The 16,946-nt window shown below is 42.0% G+C and overlaps 1 protein-coding gene across 5 annotated transcripts in view; it reads left to right on the top strand.

Moving 5' to 3' along the window:
• The first annotated feature begins 10,317 nt into the window (after positions 1–10,317).
• The window catches only part of BTRC (beta-transducin repeat containing E3 ubiquitin protein ligase), a 176,558-nt gene continuing 169,929 nt past the window's right edge, over positions 10,318–16,946 (top strand). For 2 of the 5 annotated variants that reach the window (XM_029932416.1, XM_029932419.1), the window contains exon 1: positions 10,324–10,569. In XM_029932416.1, coding sequence (XP_029788276.1) covers positions 10,522–10,569 — 48 coding nt within the window. In that variant the 5' untranslated portion in view covers positions 10,324–10,521. Of the gene's footprint in view, positions 10,570–16,946 lie in introns of all 5 variants that reach the window. The other 3 variants (XM_029932417.1, XM_029932414.1, XM_029932415.1) reach the window with 3 other exon arrangements.

The following is a 16,946-nucleotide window of genomic DNA, read 5'->3' on the forward strand; positions in this document are numbered from 1 at the left end:
CCTGGTTAGTCTATATGTTTCTGTTTTGTTTCCTTTACTGAACAGAAACTTCTTGAAGGCACGGCCCAACTCTTATCTATCTATGTACAGAGTGATAAAGATATAGAGAGTATTTAATACTCACTGGGAGAACTATTCCTGGCCCTGATCACCTCTTTCTCAAATGGCTTTTTTGGGGAGAGAAGGGAAGTCAAATGAAAACTAGCTTCAGATAATGTAAAAGTCTGAGAAATGACAGCAGCCATCACCCTGAAGGCATGGTGGTGATGGGAGTTAGACAAAGGCCAGTGAAGGAAAAAGCCTCCTGTATAAACTTTAGCTGATGGGGCACCTGGGTGGCTCAGTCGGTTAAGCGTCCTGCTTTGGCTCAGGTCATGATCTCACAGTTCGTGGGTTTGAGCCCCACTTCAGGCTCTGTACTGACAGCTAGCTCAGAGCCTGGAGCCTGCTTCAGATTCTGTGTCTCCCTCTCTCTCTGACCCTCCCCTGCTCACGCTGTCTCTCTCTGTCTCTCAAAAATAAAAACATTTAAAAAATTTTTTAAAAATAAATAAATAAACTTCAGCTGAAAGCTGTAAAATGAAATGTGGTAAATAGTCTTCGTCAGAGTCTTACAAATCTAAGCAAAGAGATCATGGGAAAATAGTTTTGTCAGTACAAAAGGCTGATTAACTCCCAAACTAAGAAAAAATATGCTGCCAGCTGATAAAGTATCTTTTTATAACCAGAGAGAATACTCTTTTTGTCTGTTTAGGATACAACTGTTAATCAAAGAGATACTATCACCAGCAGTTAGGTGCTGGTATTGGACTATCTATAGGAGGATCTGTATTAGTTATATATTGCTGCATAACAACCCCAAAACTTGAGAGCTTAAAGCATCAACAAACATTTATTATCTAACTTGGGCCAGGAATTCGGGAACAGCTCTAGCTAAGTCTTCCACCCAGTGTCTCATGAGGTTGTAGTCAAGATGTTGGCTGAGGGCTAACTGGGGCTATTGGATCCTCTCCATGATGGCTCACACGTAGTACTGGCTACTTGGTGCTGACTCTTGACAGAAGCCTTCAGTTTCTTTTCTTTTTTTAATATTTGAGTGCCTTTTATTTTTCTTTTAATTTTTGTTAATGTTTATTTATTCTTGAGAGAGTGATAGAGCATGAGCAGGGGAGGGGCAGAGGGAGAGAGGGACCCAGAATCTGAAGCAGGCTCTAGGCTCTGAGCTATCAACACAGAGCCCGATGTGGGGCTCGAACTCACAAGCCATGAGATCATGACCTGAGCCGAAGTTGGATGCTTAACTGACTGAGCCACCCAGATGCCCCAGAAGCCTTCAGTTTCTTGCCACTTGGACCTTTCCATAGGGCCACTTGAGAGGTCTCACAACATAGCCTATTTCCCCTAGACCAAGTGATTCAAGTGAGTAAGGCAGAAAACACAAGAGCTTTTATAACCTAGCCTTGGGAATCACTCTCCATCTTTTGTGCATATATTTTTTAAAAAATTTTTAATGTTTATTTATTTTTTAGAGAGAAAGAGAGACAGAAAGTAAGCAGGGGAGGGGCACAGACAGAGGGAGACACGGAATCCAAAGCAGGCTCCAGGCTCCAAGCTATCAGCACAGAGCCTGACAAGGGGCTCAAACCCATGAACCACAAGATCATGACCTGAGCCAAAGTTGGACGCTTAACTAACTGAGCCATCCAGGAGCCCTGATTTTGTGCCATATCTTATTGGTCACACAAGTCAGCTCTATTCAGTGTAGGAGGGATGTGAATACCAGGCGGCAAGAATTATTTGAATTATTGGAGGTGAGTTTTGTTCTTCTTCGTTTTTCTCATTGCATTCTATCTGCGGCACACAATTTCAATCTGCCCCATTCCTGATGATATTCAGTCTGATCAGTTGGTTGAAGGTTTGTTTGCCAGGCTTCTTTTCTTTTTCACATCATGAAGTATTTGGGGGAGGAAATACAATGAAATGATGTGTCCTTTTGACATATCCCCAGTATTCTTTGAGCACTTCCTTGTGTTGGCACATGTTCTGGGCTCATTGTGTACTTCCTTTGTCTCTGCCCTGGAATCACCCATTTATCCAAGGAGCATTGACTTCTTTCAGTGGAGAATGGCACTTAGAAGCTAAGATCTGGGTACTCTTTGCTATTATGTATCGCTGCTCCAAGGGCCTGTCAGTGGGCAGAGGTAGGGAACTTATGTATGTATGTAGCCAATCTTCCATCCCTGTTGCTAGCTTCTTCCTCCATATGGATGCCCTTACCAAGCCACTTGGGCTCCAGTAGCTCATGCCAGACCATCTCTCAGCACAGACATCAAACTTGTTCTGCCCTACAAAATGCTTTTTTTAAAGTTCATTTATTTTGAGAGAGAGAATGAGCTGGGGAGGGGCAGAGAGAGAAGGGGAGAAAGGACAAAAGATTCGAAGCAGGCTCTGTGCTGACAAGCAGAGAGCCTGCTGTGGGGCTCAGATTCACAAGCCGTGAGATCATAACCTGAGGTGAAGTCATATGCTTAATGGACTGAACCATCCAGGCACCCCCTACATAGTGCTTTTAAGACTAAATTGTTCGGGAAGGATAAGGTGCAAATATATCGAGCCCATCTTGATGTTATTGTTTATGCAAATTATGAGAATTTAGACCTGTTAGTTGCTAACATTTATTGAATACTTACTATTGCCAGGTAATATCCTAAGGATTTTCTATGAATGCTCAGAGCAGTCCAATGAAATAAGAAATATCATGGTCCCATTTCACTGACTGAGGTATGAAGAGGTCATGTTACTTGCCCCAATTCACACAGTTACCAATGAGATATAGCAGACTCGTTTTACTGGATTTCTAGAATGTATCCTCAAAAAGGGTCAGATGTCCTGTGTTCTCTACAGCATCCTCCTGTTGTGTAAGGTCTGGGTACAAATATAGCCAAATATCTTCTGGGGAATAAAATCACACCCAGCTGAGAACGACTGGTCTAGAACAGCATTCATCGAATCTAAGGAAAGGTGCTTTTTGATTGTGCTAATGAAGGGAAGAGAAGGGATAACAAAATCTAGAAGAACAGAAAATACAAAAATCTCATTTCTGTGTGTGGCAAATATTGCTACTTGCCTATTCCAGCACCAGCAGAAGGGGACTTTCTTGATCTTTCTCCTCCAGCTCTATATTCAACTTGACTTTGCACCCATTCTCTCCTCCTTGCTTCCTGTTACAGGAGGCAAAATCCTTCCATCTGGATCTCATTCTGTCTTACCTACTTGGGACCTGCCTCCATCATGATCTCACTCTCTTTTATCTTCAACCTTTCTCTCTAATGTATCTTTTCTATCAGCATTTAAATATGCTCAAGTCTCATTTCATTCCCTAAGTTTTTATTTAGGGAAATTTCAAACCTTCATAAAAGTTGCAAGAAAGAATGGGTAGGGACAATGAATACCCATAACCCTTCACCTAGATCCATTGATTACTAACATTTTGCCACATGTGCTTTAATTCTCTCCCTCCCTCCTTCACACACACACACACACACACACACACACACACACACACACTTCTTCCCCCCACCCCAAACCATTTGACAGTTAGTGACAGACATCATAACATTTCATTTTAAATATTTTAGCATATAGCCTAAGGACTGGGGCATTTTCTGATTTTCTAATTCTCACACCCAGGAAATTTAACACTGATATGATACTATTATCTAATATACAGCCTATATTCAGTTTTCCCTGATTGTCCCACTAGTGTCTTGAATAGCTGTTTTCTCTTTTGGGTGTCAATGTATGTGTGTGTTGTTCCATGGTCCAATCAGGGATCAGTGCCGTCATTGCATTTAGTTGTCATACCTCTTCAGTTTTATTTGAACTAGAGTCTCCCTGCATGTAGACAAAACAATGAACACTTTCCCTAGACCCTCACCTTCTACCTCTAACCATTGTGCCGCTGTTGCTTCTCTCTCTCTCCCTTGGGAGCTGCTCAGCTCACTGTGCTGTGGTATCGGTATTTGCCTCCCACCGAGATCCACACTCCTGCCTCTCTGGTCACTTGGGCTCTGGCCAGCTCCTCTTCTGCTCATCCTGTAAATCTCAAGGATCTTCAGGACTCTTTCCTAGACCTGCTGCCCTTTGCACTGCTTATACTTGCCCTGGGCGATTTCATTCTTTGAGGAGGGTGAGGGGAGGTGCTGCAAACCACCTGTATGTTGAAGATCTCTACGTGCTGCCCGGGTTTTTTCCTCCAGCTTCAGTTCCAAATATCCAACTGCCTCCTCAACATCTGAATCCACGTGAAGTCTCATCTCACAGGCACCTTAAAGCAATATGTCCAAAAAAGAACTGATTATCCTCCTGCCCCCTGTTCCTTCTATTGTATTCCTTGTCTCAAATAATGGCACTCCTCATTCATCCTGTTTCCTGAGCTAGATACCTAGAAGTCATCTTTGACACATCCCTTTGACATCATCCATGACATATCTAATCAATCACCAACTCCTACAGATTCTATCTCCTCAATATCTCTGGAATCTATTTACTTCTTTCTGCTTGTCTCCCTCATCAGGCCTCCATCATCTCTCCCAGGAAGATTTCAGCAACCTCATAATCCTTTTCCCAGCCTCCAGCCATAAATGATTTTCTAAAATTACAAATCTGATCATGCTGCATCTCTGTTTAAAATTTTTCAGTTGTCTCTTCTCTTACAGCCCTCAGGATAAAACCTAAATTCCTTAATGTGACCTATAAATGGGGTGGGGTGGGGTGAAAGTTAAAATATCCCATTGCTGGTAGGGCACAGGTACTGACCCCTGTTTGAAAGGATGTCAGCTGGTTCACCTGACTAGAATATTCTGGCTAAATGATGGCTTGTCTGTAGAGCCTGATGCTATTGTTCTCTGTAGTCTCATCTAGTGCTGCTCTTTCCCTAAAGTCACCTGGCCTTGTTTTGGTTCTCAGAATGCATCATTAAAAATGCAGTCGCCTTTTCCTGGAACACTTTCGGGTGGCCCCACAACCATCCCACCCCATACCCACTGCCATGTTCTATCTAGATAAGGGTGGCCTAGGTCTACGACAGTAACGATTGTGAAGGGAACCAAACCTGTATCACAGATCACTGTTAACAGTGACTCCTTCCACTTCAGTACAAGAATATAAACCCCAATGGGGTCAACAAACTTTCAGAAACCACCCACTCTTGACCTTTTATGAGAAGAAGGAAGTGAGGGGAAGGGGAAAGGACTCTCTTTTTAGCTCATAACTAAAACAGTGTCTCTCCTGCCAACTGAAATACAAATAATCTTTCCCACCTCCAATAGAGGTCTTGACCTTAGAGTTAAGCCTATCATATATCAAATAATTGATGGGGTTTTAATCAGTGAATCACTTTGCTTCTGGTCAACCTTGAGCTTTGATTGGCTGTCCTTAGAAACCAGAGGGTTTGGGGATGGGAGGAGAAGTAATTCTAGAGTTTTGAAGACAAGTTAGGCATGGGGGAGGGGGAACTCTGGATAGTTAGAGGTCAGCAGGAAGGCACTGCGCATCTAAACTCCAAGGCAGTGCTTTCAAATCTGGCTATGGATTAGAACCACCTGGGGACCTTTTTATAATTACCATGGCCAAGGACATCTATCAAGTCAGAATACCTGGGGAGTAGAGCTTAGACATTAATATTTTTTATAAAGCCTCTCAAACGACTCTTAAGTCCAATCAGGGCTGAGACCCCTATTGGGTATAGGAGAAGGGAGTACCATGGAATGAGACAAAAGCAAAGGCATATGTGGACTATTTCTGGCTCCAGCCTGCTATATGTTATAATTACACATTATGGGGATAGGGTAAGAAGAGCAGAGCAGTGTTCTTAGAGAAGGGCATGATCGTTGTGGGCTTTCTTAAAGAAAGTAAAGGGGCAGCTGTGTGGCTCAGTCAGTTGGGTGTCCAACTTCAGCTGAGGTCATGATCTTGCCATTCATGAGTTTGAGCCCCACATCAGACTCACTGCTTATCAGCGCAGAGCTCACTTTGGATCCCCTGCCCCCCTCTGTCTGCCTCTCCCCCTTTGTATTCTCCCCAAAATAAATAAATATTTTAAAAAAAGAAGGTAAAACTTATAGCCTGGGGGAAAAGGTAGAAAGGTGGATAATGCCAAGTGTGATGACGTGTAGACTGTTCTGGGCTTTCTGTACCTCAGTTTAGCACTACATAGTCCCATTAAGTGTCCTTAATAGCTTATGAACCAGCAAGTATGATCTTAGGTATGCATTCCCAAAGATATTCTTACTCAGGGGGTATGTAGGAGGTTGATCACTGCAGTGTTATCGGCAGTGGTTGGGAACTGTGGGCTTTGCTGGGAGAGTGGATAGGTAAAACAGGGGGATACACAACCTCAGCCTACTATGCAGTATTAATTGATTGATTGATTGATTAATTTTTTGTTTATTTTCCTTATTATTTTTTAAATTTAAATCTAAGTTAGTTAACATATAGTGTAATAATGATTTCAGGAATAGAATATAGTGATTCATCACTTACATATAACACTCAGTGATCACTCTAACAAGTGCCCTCCTTAATGCCCATCACCCATTTAGCCCATCCCCCACATCCAACACCCTATCCAGCAACCCTTAGTTTGTTTTCTGTATTTAAGAGTCCCTTCTGGTTTGTCTTCCTCTCTGTTTTTATCTTGTTTTTGCTTCCCTTCCCTTATGTTCATGTTTTGTTTCTTAAATTCCACATATGAGTGAAATCATATGATATTTGTCTTTCTCTGACTGACTTATTTTGCCTAGCATAATATGCTCTAGTTCCATCCACGTTGTTGCAAACGGAAAGATTTCATTATTTTTTATCCTACTATGCAGCACTTAGAAACAACAGGTTAGACGTACACATAGCAACATGAATGGATCTTAAAACCATAGGTACTGGGTGAAAAAAGCATGAAACATAGTGAGATATATAAAACCATATTACATACATATTACAATATATAATGAAATATATAAACAGTATCTAATAGAGTTAAAAATGTAGCACATGAGGGGCGCCTGGGTGGTTCAGTTGGTTGAGTGTCCAACTTCAGTTCAGGTCATGATCTTGTGGTCTGTCTCTCACAAATAAATAAACATTATTATGGGGGGAGGAAAAAGAGAACGAGCTATGTGCTAAAAGAGAACAATTAACAAGACAACAATTTTTTAAACTAGGATTTAAACCAGATCTTGAAAGATGAATAGGAAAGAGGGAGAAAGAAACACTTGTAGAAGTCTGAAATGATACCACAAGCCAAGGCCAGGAGGCAGGAGCATGCTGAAGAGGTGTGTAGGAGAAATGTCTGATTGGAGCAGAAGGGCATAATATAAAACCAAAGTGGGAAGTGAGGTGGGCAAGGGGACTGAATAAAATTGTGAAGTTCTGGAAAGCCGGACAAAGGGATTTAAACAAAAATGAGGGAGATAGGAGAGCCAGAAAAGGATTGAGCAGGAGCGAACTGGATGAAAGTGAAGTCGAAAAGACAGTGTCATATGAGATGGAATGAGAGCCTTGAGTCAGAGAACTAGATTGGAGGTGAATATAGTGACCTAAGCAGATAAGATGGTGATAGTCTGGAACAGACTAACATTGGAAGTAGAGGCTGGAAAGACATTTTGCTAGATTACTGGCTGAATACAGACACTAATAGACCAGAAGGAGTTAAAGAATACTCTGAGATCTTACACTAGCAGGTTGGGGAAGAAATTAAGTCCAATATTAGGTGTGGACTTTCTCATACTGGAAATCCAGTTTTTTGGTAAAGCAAAGCTTTAAAAGTGTGCTCCTTGAGCAACTACATCATAAGCAGGCTTATAAGTGCATCCTTTTTAGAGCTGGCACAGATCTTTGTTTTCCGATGATAAGAGAAAGGACTAGAGAGGTCCAGTTAATTGCCCAGTCAACCAATTGACTGGAGAAAGAATGGGCTAGAACCAGGCCCCTTAACATCTGGGCCAAAGACTAGTCCTAAACTAGGTTGGATATGAGAAGTTTCAAAATCGAGGCAGTGTATATTTGGATTTCTCAGTTTGCCTGACCATTAACAGTCAATTTTCAAGAAAGGATTTACCCTTTCTGTACCCAGTCCCTGCCAGCTTCAATCCACATGCGTATGAACTGCTGGTTGGGTTTTCAAATGAAAACTCCCTGGGTTTGTTTTACTAATCCTTACCTTTACATGGCTGAACAAAGTGTTACTGACTGCCAGCCTCATCTGGCAGCATTTTCATACTCCTTCATGGATAAGAAAGTAAAATGAATGATTTCTCTACAGAACAGAATATTAGCGTTTAAAAGATCTTAACCTCCCACCCAACTGAAACCCTCTAGACCCATGATAGTCATCCTGCTTCTATATGTTTTCAGGAATGGGGTGGTCCATTCTTCTGTCAGTACAGCTCTGATTACTAGAAAGCTCTGAGTCTAAGTCCTATGCCTCTGCAGCGTGGTTCAGGGAAAATAGCATAGGCCTTGGAGTCAGGAGGACTCAGGTTAGAATTCTGATAATGTACTTTGCTGTCTGACTTGTGCAAATTATGTATCTTCTATCAGTCTCTTCATTTGTAAATTAGGGACAATAATGTCTATTTTGCAGAGTTACTATGAATATTCAAAATTATGAATATAAAATTCCTAGGACAATGCCAGGTACAAAGAGCTAATAAAGTGATAGCTGTTATTATTGTCATATGCTACCTACATGTGCCTTTTGATACTTTCAAACACTTGAATTTAGTTGTCATGTTATTCCTAAGTCTCTTTCTCTTTTTTTTTTCACAGTAAGCATCTACCAATGTTTTCTCTCCTTGGTCATCCTGGCCTTGTCTCTGCTGCTGCATATGATGTACATGGTGCCCATAACTGAACAAAGTGTTCCAGGTGTGGTCTGACTGCTTCAAAACAAAGACCCTGAGCCTCTATTCCCCAGACACTGTGCTTCAAGCGGCCTAGAACTCTTTTCGCATTTCTGGCAATTGTGTCACATATTGTGTTAGTCCTATGAAAACTTCCAGTAGTTTCCATGTGAATGAATTAAAAAAACTTTTTAAAATGTTTTTTATTTATTTTTGAGAGACAGAGAGAGACAGCATGAGCAGGGGAGGGTCAGAGAGAGAGGGAGACACACAATCTGAAGACAGGCTCCAGGCTCTGAGCTAGCTGTCAGCACAGAACCTGATGCGAGACTCGAACCCATGAACCGTGGGATCATGACCTGAGCTCAAGTCGAACACTCAACTGACTGAGCCACCCAGGCACCCCTCATGTGAATGAATTTTTAAGTTTTCTCCATTTTGCACTTGTGTAGAACTTTTTAAAATTCAGGAGTAGAACTTTTTATTAAGTGAAAGCCTATTGTATGTTAAATGTTGTGCTGAGTTCTGTGGACAGAGATGACTAGGATAACGCATCAATGTACTAGAAATGTGAATTCCACAAAACTGGGTCTATCATGTTCACCAATGCTCATCATCCCATTTCTTAGGATGATGTCTGGACACAGTTAAGTGCTTATTGTTGAACAGATGAATAAAATAGTTTACAATGGAAATTTTTCCTGTAAGTGGAAAGGCATTTTCCTAATTCATGTATTTTATCAATTCGGATATTCTGTATTAGCCTATCACTTTTAGCTCAACCCTAGTGTTTTTTTCCACTGACCGTAGACCCAATCTAAATTCCTACTGTTCCTTTCCAGGACAAACTAAATATTTACAAGCTTTATTTGCTGGATGGCCATTATATCCCACCACTGAAGGCATTTTGTAAGCACTTTCTGACCCTTCATGCAGGGCTTAAATCCCAGGTTAACAGTAACAGGCCATGCCTTCTGAGTACTAAATACCCAAGAATTCCCTGACGCGAGTTCTCTCTGGCCCTGACTTCTTGTGGGAGTAGAATAAGGTCCTCAGGGGAAGTGTGGGGTGATAGGTTAGAAGGACCTTGAAATGTGCATTGGTCTGTGAGGTGCTGCCAGGACCTCTGAGTCCTCTCACAGTTTTTCTACTGTTTAGGCTACAGGTGAGGCAATCGTCGCCATCTTGATATCAAATGCCAGGCAAGCCGCCACTGGCGTCGTTCGGTAACCACGGAGACACCCATGCCCCCCTCCCGTTTCCCATCCGTAGAGGCTGTAAACTACGATTCCCATCAGCCGATTTTCCTCTACTTGATGGCGAGTTGTCTAGATTTGCCTTTTGGCCACCGCGACCGTGCCGCAGTGAACCGCGGGAATTGCGGTTCGCGACTAGGCTTCACTTTTTGCCGCGGGAAACTGCAGCACTACAAATCCCGTGAGTCCGTGGGCTCACGCTTGTGCACCGAACAGAGGGTCCTCCCTGGCCCCCCTGCCGGAGCCTGAGAGGTAAGAGAGGGCGGGGGAAGGAAGAGGAGGCGGATCCGGGCGCTGCGTTGGCTGCGGCCTGGCACCAAGGGGGCGGCCCCGGCTGAGTGCAGACCCAGTGGCCCCCGGCGATTATGGACCCAGCCGAAGCCGTTCTGCAGGAAAAAGCGCTCAAGTTTATGGTGAGGAGAAGGCGCAGGCCGGGGAACGGTGGAGGCTGTGGCGTTGGCGGCGTCGCTGAGGCTCGGGCCTGGGCCGCTGTCTGTGGGAGGAGGGGGCAACAGGACCCTGGGCCGAGGCCCGCAGCGGGGGCAGCTGAAGGGACGGGACCGGAGAGCTCCAGGGAGGCGGGAGGGGTTGCGGAGAGGACCCGGGGGTGGGGGCAAAATCTCCGCCATCTTGTGGATGAGAGGCCAAGTGACAGGGGGAGCTTAATCGGGGAGGGGGCTCTGGGCGGCGCGCGGGGCCCTGGAGGGAAAGAGGCGTGGGGACAGTTACTGAAGAGCCGAGGAAGCCCGGAGGACCGACGCCGTCAGGCTGCTGGCGGGGCCTTCTCGGTGTTAGGGTTACCGGTAAGGCCCAGGAGAGGAGGTGCGTTCACGAGTGGGGAGCGAGGGATAGTGGAAGGAGAGATATGGGGCTGGGGGCATGGGGGAGATCTGGTAGGGCGGGATGCAAATGGATCTAAGGGTGGAGGAGAGAAAGCCAGGGCGGGTGGGAGACTTGTAGTTTTGTAGAATGGTGTGTGTGTTGGGGGGGGTGTGGGGGAGGAATGGTGTGGGGAGAGGGAGGTAGAGTAGCCTTTGCCTCCAGGGTACAATCCCAGCTTGGCCAAACTGATGTTGACAAACTCTGAAAGGAAGAGGCCATACTCTGGAGGATGAGGGCTAGGAATGGAGACCTAGGGTTGTGGTGATAGTCTCTAGGACAGGAAGGGGGTGTTGTTGATGGTGAGCCAGAATTACAAATGTCAGAAAAAGGGATATATATTCTACTTTGAAAGGAGAGGCTTGATATTGTAGCTAGGATGAGGTGATAAAAAGCAGGAGACTGGCCTGTCAGGGAAACAGGTACAGGAGATTGGGGGGAAAATGAGTATCTAATAGAGTAAAACAAAACACAGTGTTAAATTGTTAAGACAGTGAAACATGGGGACCTGGTGCAGTATCACTTTCTGGGACAGGAAAGGCCATGGAGATTACAATCGCAGAGCTCCTAAGAAGTGATGAGATCTGTCGAGAAATTCAGGCGATAAAGAGGAGATGTAACTAGTTGGGAATAGATGTCAAGAATTGGTGCTTACTTACCAGTTTTAGGTTGAAGCACAGTATGAACTTGGATTGGAATTTGTTGGGTGTATTTAAATCCTTTGGAACCTCATTTTTAAACTTTGTATCATGCTTTTCTTTTGCTATGCTTGTTTGGCAAATTTGTATAGGCTGATATTTGATGCTTTTAATCTGATGCTTCTTGTATAACCTAGGTGTAGAACCAGACTTTGAGGTTACTGCTAAAGAATGATGGAATGCATAGATTGCTATCTTAATAGATGGCCTTAGGGATATTGACGTTATTAAGAGCGGAGTCTTGCTTTTTTCCAGAAGTAATTGTAACCTCTCATTCCAAATCTCATTTCTCTGATAGTTGTTATTTTGTTTTTGCTTGAAATACCAAAACAAATCTGAATAAACTTGGACACTATCCTAATTGAAATTAGGGTTTTAACTGCCCATTTATAAGAATACTTTTTCAGAGACTGGTCAAATTACTAAAACTTTGTTAATTTTGCATTAGTGCTTTCAAAATCACCTACCTAAAGTTCAGGTGTATTGTTAACAAAATCCCATTAGGCCTGAAGAAGGTTCTTGAGTTTCTGCCAATGTTGAAATTCTAAAATATTAAAATTTTTTGGACTTTAGAAATAAGAGGAAGTTGCTTTATATTTTATTTTATATCAAATAATCTCTATGCTTAATAACCTAACTTGTCAGCTTCTAGATTTTAGTTTGAAAATTGGTGGATGCTTAGTTTTGTTTTCCTACTTAGAGGTTGACTCTGTCCTGATCTTGACACTTGGGTCAGATTTATGGTATAATGTGATTTATAGATCATAAAGAGACATTATGAGATCATCTTCCTTACTCTTCATTAGACTTCAGCCTAGGAACATTTTCAACTACTTGATTTCTGCTTTGTACCAGTGAGTTAATGTTTCAATAATGGTCTCCCGATTGAGTTAAAGTGGATCTGGAGATGTCCATGTAGTAGTTTGCAGCTTTTAGGGCATGCACATTATTAAATATTGAGTCATTTTCCATAGGGAGAAGCCAATTTTTTTCTTTAATTTTAGTTACTTTCATTTTTGAACTTGCCTGATATTTTGGCTGCCATTTGAGAAAAGACCAACTGGAAGAGGGTCACCAAAAATGACACCTTAATAACTGAAGCAGAGAATGGAGAGTTAGAAATTTTGTATTTTTCAGCTCAGTCACAGTCTTATTATGAATCTGAGTAAGTTATAATTTGCCTTTGGTCCCATTTACCCTGCTATAACACGTCTCTTTCCTCACTTTTGAGTTAGGAAGATCTTTCATTTGTGCTGGTACCAAGTCATTAGTGCACGGTACACATGGAGGACCAATCCTTTTAATCAAATTGAAGTTTTTATGTGGTTTTGGGGTTTGTTTTGGTCTTATTCCTTCCCTCAATGGCAGATTGTGAATGGCATTTTTTGTACAGATGCCCTAATTTTCATGGTTTAAGAAAATGGAAAATTTATTTAAAATGCCAACTGAAATACTCTCTTTCATGAATTTTGCTTATTACAACATTAATGTAGTGCTTTGATTAAGAATTTTATAGTAAAATCTTATTAGCAAGAGTGCTCATTCAGAGTTGACCATAGTTTATATATAGTCTAGATTTAAAGTTTACCCTTGGATACTTGTGAGAAAAAAGTTTAAGCAGAATGTTTAACTTCTAGAAACAAATGATATTGGAGCAGTAGTTTACATTGAATAACTTGTTCACCGATACCTCATTCAGCTTTAGCAGGTCCTCAGGTACCTTCTTAACTAATACTTGGTCAACAAAATTATAATTCAGAAAAGATAAATGGGAACTGGAAGAGGATCTGAGAAGAGAGATGAAAATGACTGAGGGAATGTAGGTGCCATTTTATGAGATATTAAATATATATACAGGGTATGGAAAGATGAGTTGAGGGATGAATTTGAAGTTTGTTTTAAATAATGTACAGGATAAACCAGTCCCAGAATATGAGATCTGGGGAAACATTTGAACTTGGATGAAATAATTTTGGGACCTATAAAATATTTTTTATAGAAATGATAAACAGTATAAAAGATAACTTGTGGTATAACAGGACCGTCCCACAACTTAGTAGCTTAAAAAACCAATTTACTATTTCTCTCAAATTTGTGGTTGATGATGGATTTTCTGTTTCACTTGGTGTTGGCTGGGGTGCCATCATGACTGGAATGTTCAGAATGGCCACACTCACATGGCTGACTACCGGCCGCTGCAGAGAGTTCAGTTAGCCCTGAAGGCCTTCAGTCCTACTTCAGGCGGGCCTCCTTTCTCCACAAGGCCTTTGGATTTACTTAAGCATGGTGCTTGGATTCTAAGAAGGAACATTCTGAGAGACAGGAAATAGAAGGCAGTCAGCCTTTTAAGTCCTTGGGTTAGAAGGCTGAGAATGTCACTCGTGGTCAGTGATAGTCAAGGCCAGCCCAGAGTTAGAGGGAGGGGAAATAATCTCTGCCTGTAGACTAGCAGAATGACTTGAACAGGGAAATTGCTGGGGGCCATGCCTTTTTGAGACTGGCTCCCAGGGATGCTATTCTAGTTGGATGTTCAAGCTAAAAATACAAATGGGATCAGCCAGATTTGCTTTGGAAGCATCTTTTCTGAGGTTGACTTCTTAAGGAATTAACATGATCTCCTGCATGTCTTGCCTTAATAACATCACTGCAGAGATAATACTGGGTGAATTAATATGATTCAGTAACTTTTCTTATTTGCTTGAGAAGCATATGTATCCAAAAGCAAGAAATTGCATTTTAAAATAAATACTTAGAGTTTTCACTGTGATGGGCTTTTCCTTAAGTCAGTGAGATTGATTACCAGCTGGTTGGGTGAACATTTGAAACTAGTTCTCAGTTTAAGTTGTCAGAGTTTCTCTGTGTCTTTTACCTGTTTTCAATTTAAATTAAACCTTCAGTTTCTTTTCTGGATACTCATGTAGGTATTAGGGTATGAAATTACGAATTAGTGATAATTCTTTGTGCTGATTTTTAAAATTCATGTTGGTAATAGATGTACATACTATGTTATTGGAAGTGAATTATTTTTTTAAGTTTATTTATTTAGAGAGAGAGTGGGGGGGAGGGGCAGAGAGAGGGGGAGAGAGAGAATTTAAAGCAGGCTCTCCTCTGTCGGTGCAGAGCAGAGGCAGGGCTAGAACTCACAAACCCTGTGAGGTCATGACTGGGCTGAAACCAAGAACCTGTCACTTAATGGACTGAGCCACCCAGGTGCCCCAGATGTGAATTACTAGTTGTAAAGTGAAAATTCTATTTTGAAAGATTGTCAGAAAAAAATTGTAAGTTTATTTACTTTGAAAGAAAGTGAGTGGGAAGGTCAGAGAAAGAGAGAGGGAGGGAGACAATCTCAAACAGCCTGCATGTCATCAGGGGTCCTGATATAATGAACTATGAGATCATGACCTAAGTTGGAGGCTTAACCAACTGAGCCACCCAGATGCCCCTACTTTCTAGCAATATTTTAATAAAGCATGGGAAGTACTTTTTTAAAAAATATTTTTTAATGCTTATTTATCTTTGAGAGAGAGAGAGAGACAGAGCACAAATGGAGGAGGGGCAGAGGGAGGGGGAGGTATAGAATCCGTAGCAGGCTCCAGCCTTTGATCTGTCAGCACAGAGCCCGACGTGGGGCTTGAAACCACAAAGCATGAGATCATGACCTGAGCTGAAGTCAGATGCTCAACTGACTGAGCCACCCAGGGCTCCCAGGAAGTACTCTCTAAGTACACTCTTTAAGTGTATAATCATTGAGAATGAAATAGAAAATATTTACTAATGTTTAACAACTTGGTCACTCTAAAGAAATAGTCAATCCAGCATACTTAAATTGGAAGTAGAGGAGGAAAAAAAAAAGTCTTTGTGGGAAAGTTCCACCAGATCTTACTGTTTTGACTAATATTCTACAGGATTCACCTTGTACTTTGGGAATCTCTGGATAATTCCCTTTACTTTCCCAAAGCCAGACTGAGGCAGAGCTAGAACATTTTATAGAAGATGCAGAGATAAATTGTGGAATAAATACTAAGAGTAATGTTGATTTAAGACTATGATTTGTTCTCTGGGACACTGCCTTCTGAGTTCGTATGTGGCTAGGGTGGGGGTGGGGATCGAGGGAACAAAAACCACAGAGCTGGGAGAGAATTCTGCCTAAAATGAACCTTTTGAGTTGGAATTTCCTTCTAAGGTCTTGCTCCTTCCTGGGATTTGGCTCTCCCTTCAGGATATACTTACCTTCTTCTTCTTTTTTTTTTAAATAAATGTTTTATTTATTTTTGAGAGAGAGTACGCTAAGCGGGGGAGGGGTAGAGTGGGGGACAGAGGATCCGACGTGTGTTCTGTGTGTTCTGCGCCGACAGCAGTGAGACCAGTGTGGGGTTCGAATTCGTGAACCGGGAGATGGTGACCTGAACTGAAGTCGGACACTCAGCTGACTGAGCCACTCAGGCACCCCAGGATATACTTGCCTTCTTGTTCCCACGCTATGATCTTACCTGACTCGACTCGGTCAATAATTAGGTAACCACGGTAGAAGTGGGAGAGTTGTGTTTTTAAAGATTTTGTGTGATTTTTAAAAATAATTAGCCATGAATAGCTAACAACCATCATTTATTTATTGTTTATTGTGTGCTGTTCTAAATTCTTTTCTTAGAAATTTATTTATTTATTTAAATCTCTGTGCCCAATGTGGAGGGAGCTTGAAATCACCACATTGAGATCAAGAGTTGCATGCTCTTCTGAGCCAGCCCTATGCCCCTAAATCCTTCATAGATATTATTAAATTTAATCCTCCCAATAATTCAGATAAGGAGACTCATTCCAGAGAGGTTAAGTAACTTGAAAAAGTCACTCTGCTAGCAAGGAGCCTGACATCAACTCCACACAGTCTGGCTCAATACCCTGACTTACACTATTTTTAACCTTTGAAGAGCAGAGAAATAAAGGAATATAATGGCGTATTTCTTTGCTAGTCACATGATAGCTGGAGTGGAAGAGTTATTGTCCAGACATAACATATAGATTTTCTTATCATTTAATTACTGGGGAAATGGAGTAAGACTTGATAGTTGTCACAGTATTATTGTATCAGTTAGCTGTTGCTGGGTAATAAAACCCACAAAATACCATTGCACACAATGATAGACATTTATTCTCATGAGTAGGTGGATTTGCTGAGTATTGGATGGTATAGCCTGGGCTTAGCTGGATGACTCCGA

This window comes from Suricata suricatta, chromosome 2 (assembly GCF_006229205.1).
Source record: "Suricata suricatta isolate VVHF042 chromosome 2, meerkat_22Aug2017_6uvM2_HiC, whole genome shotgun sequence".
NCBI classification, from domain to species: Eukaryota; Metazoa; Chordata; class Mammalia; order Carnivora; family Herpestidae; genus Suricata; species Suricata suricatta.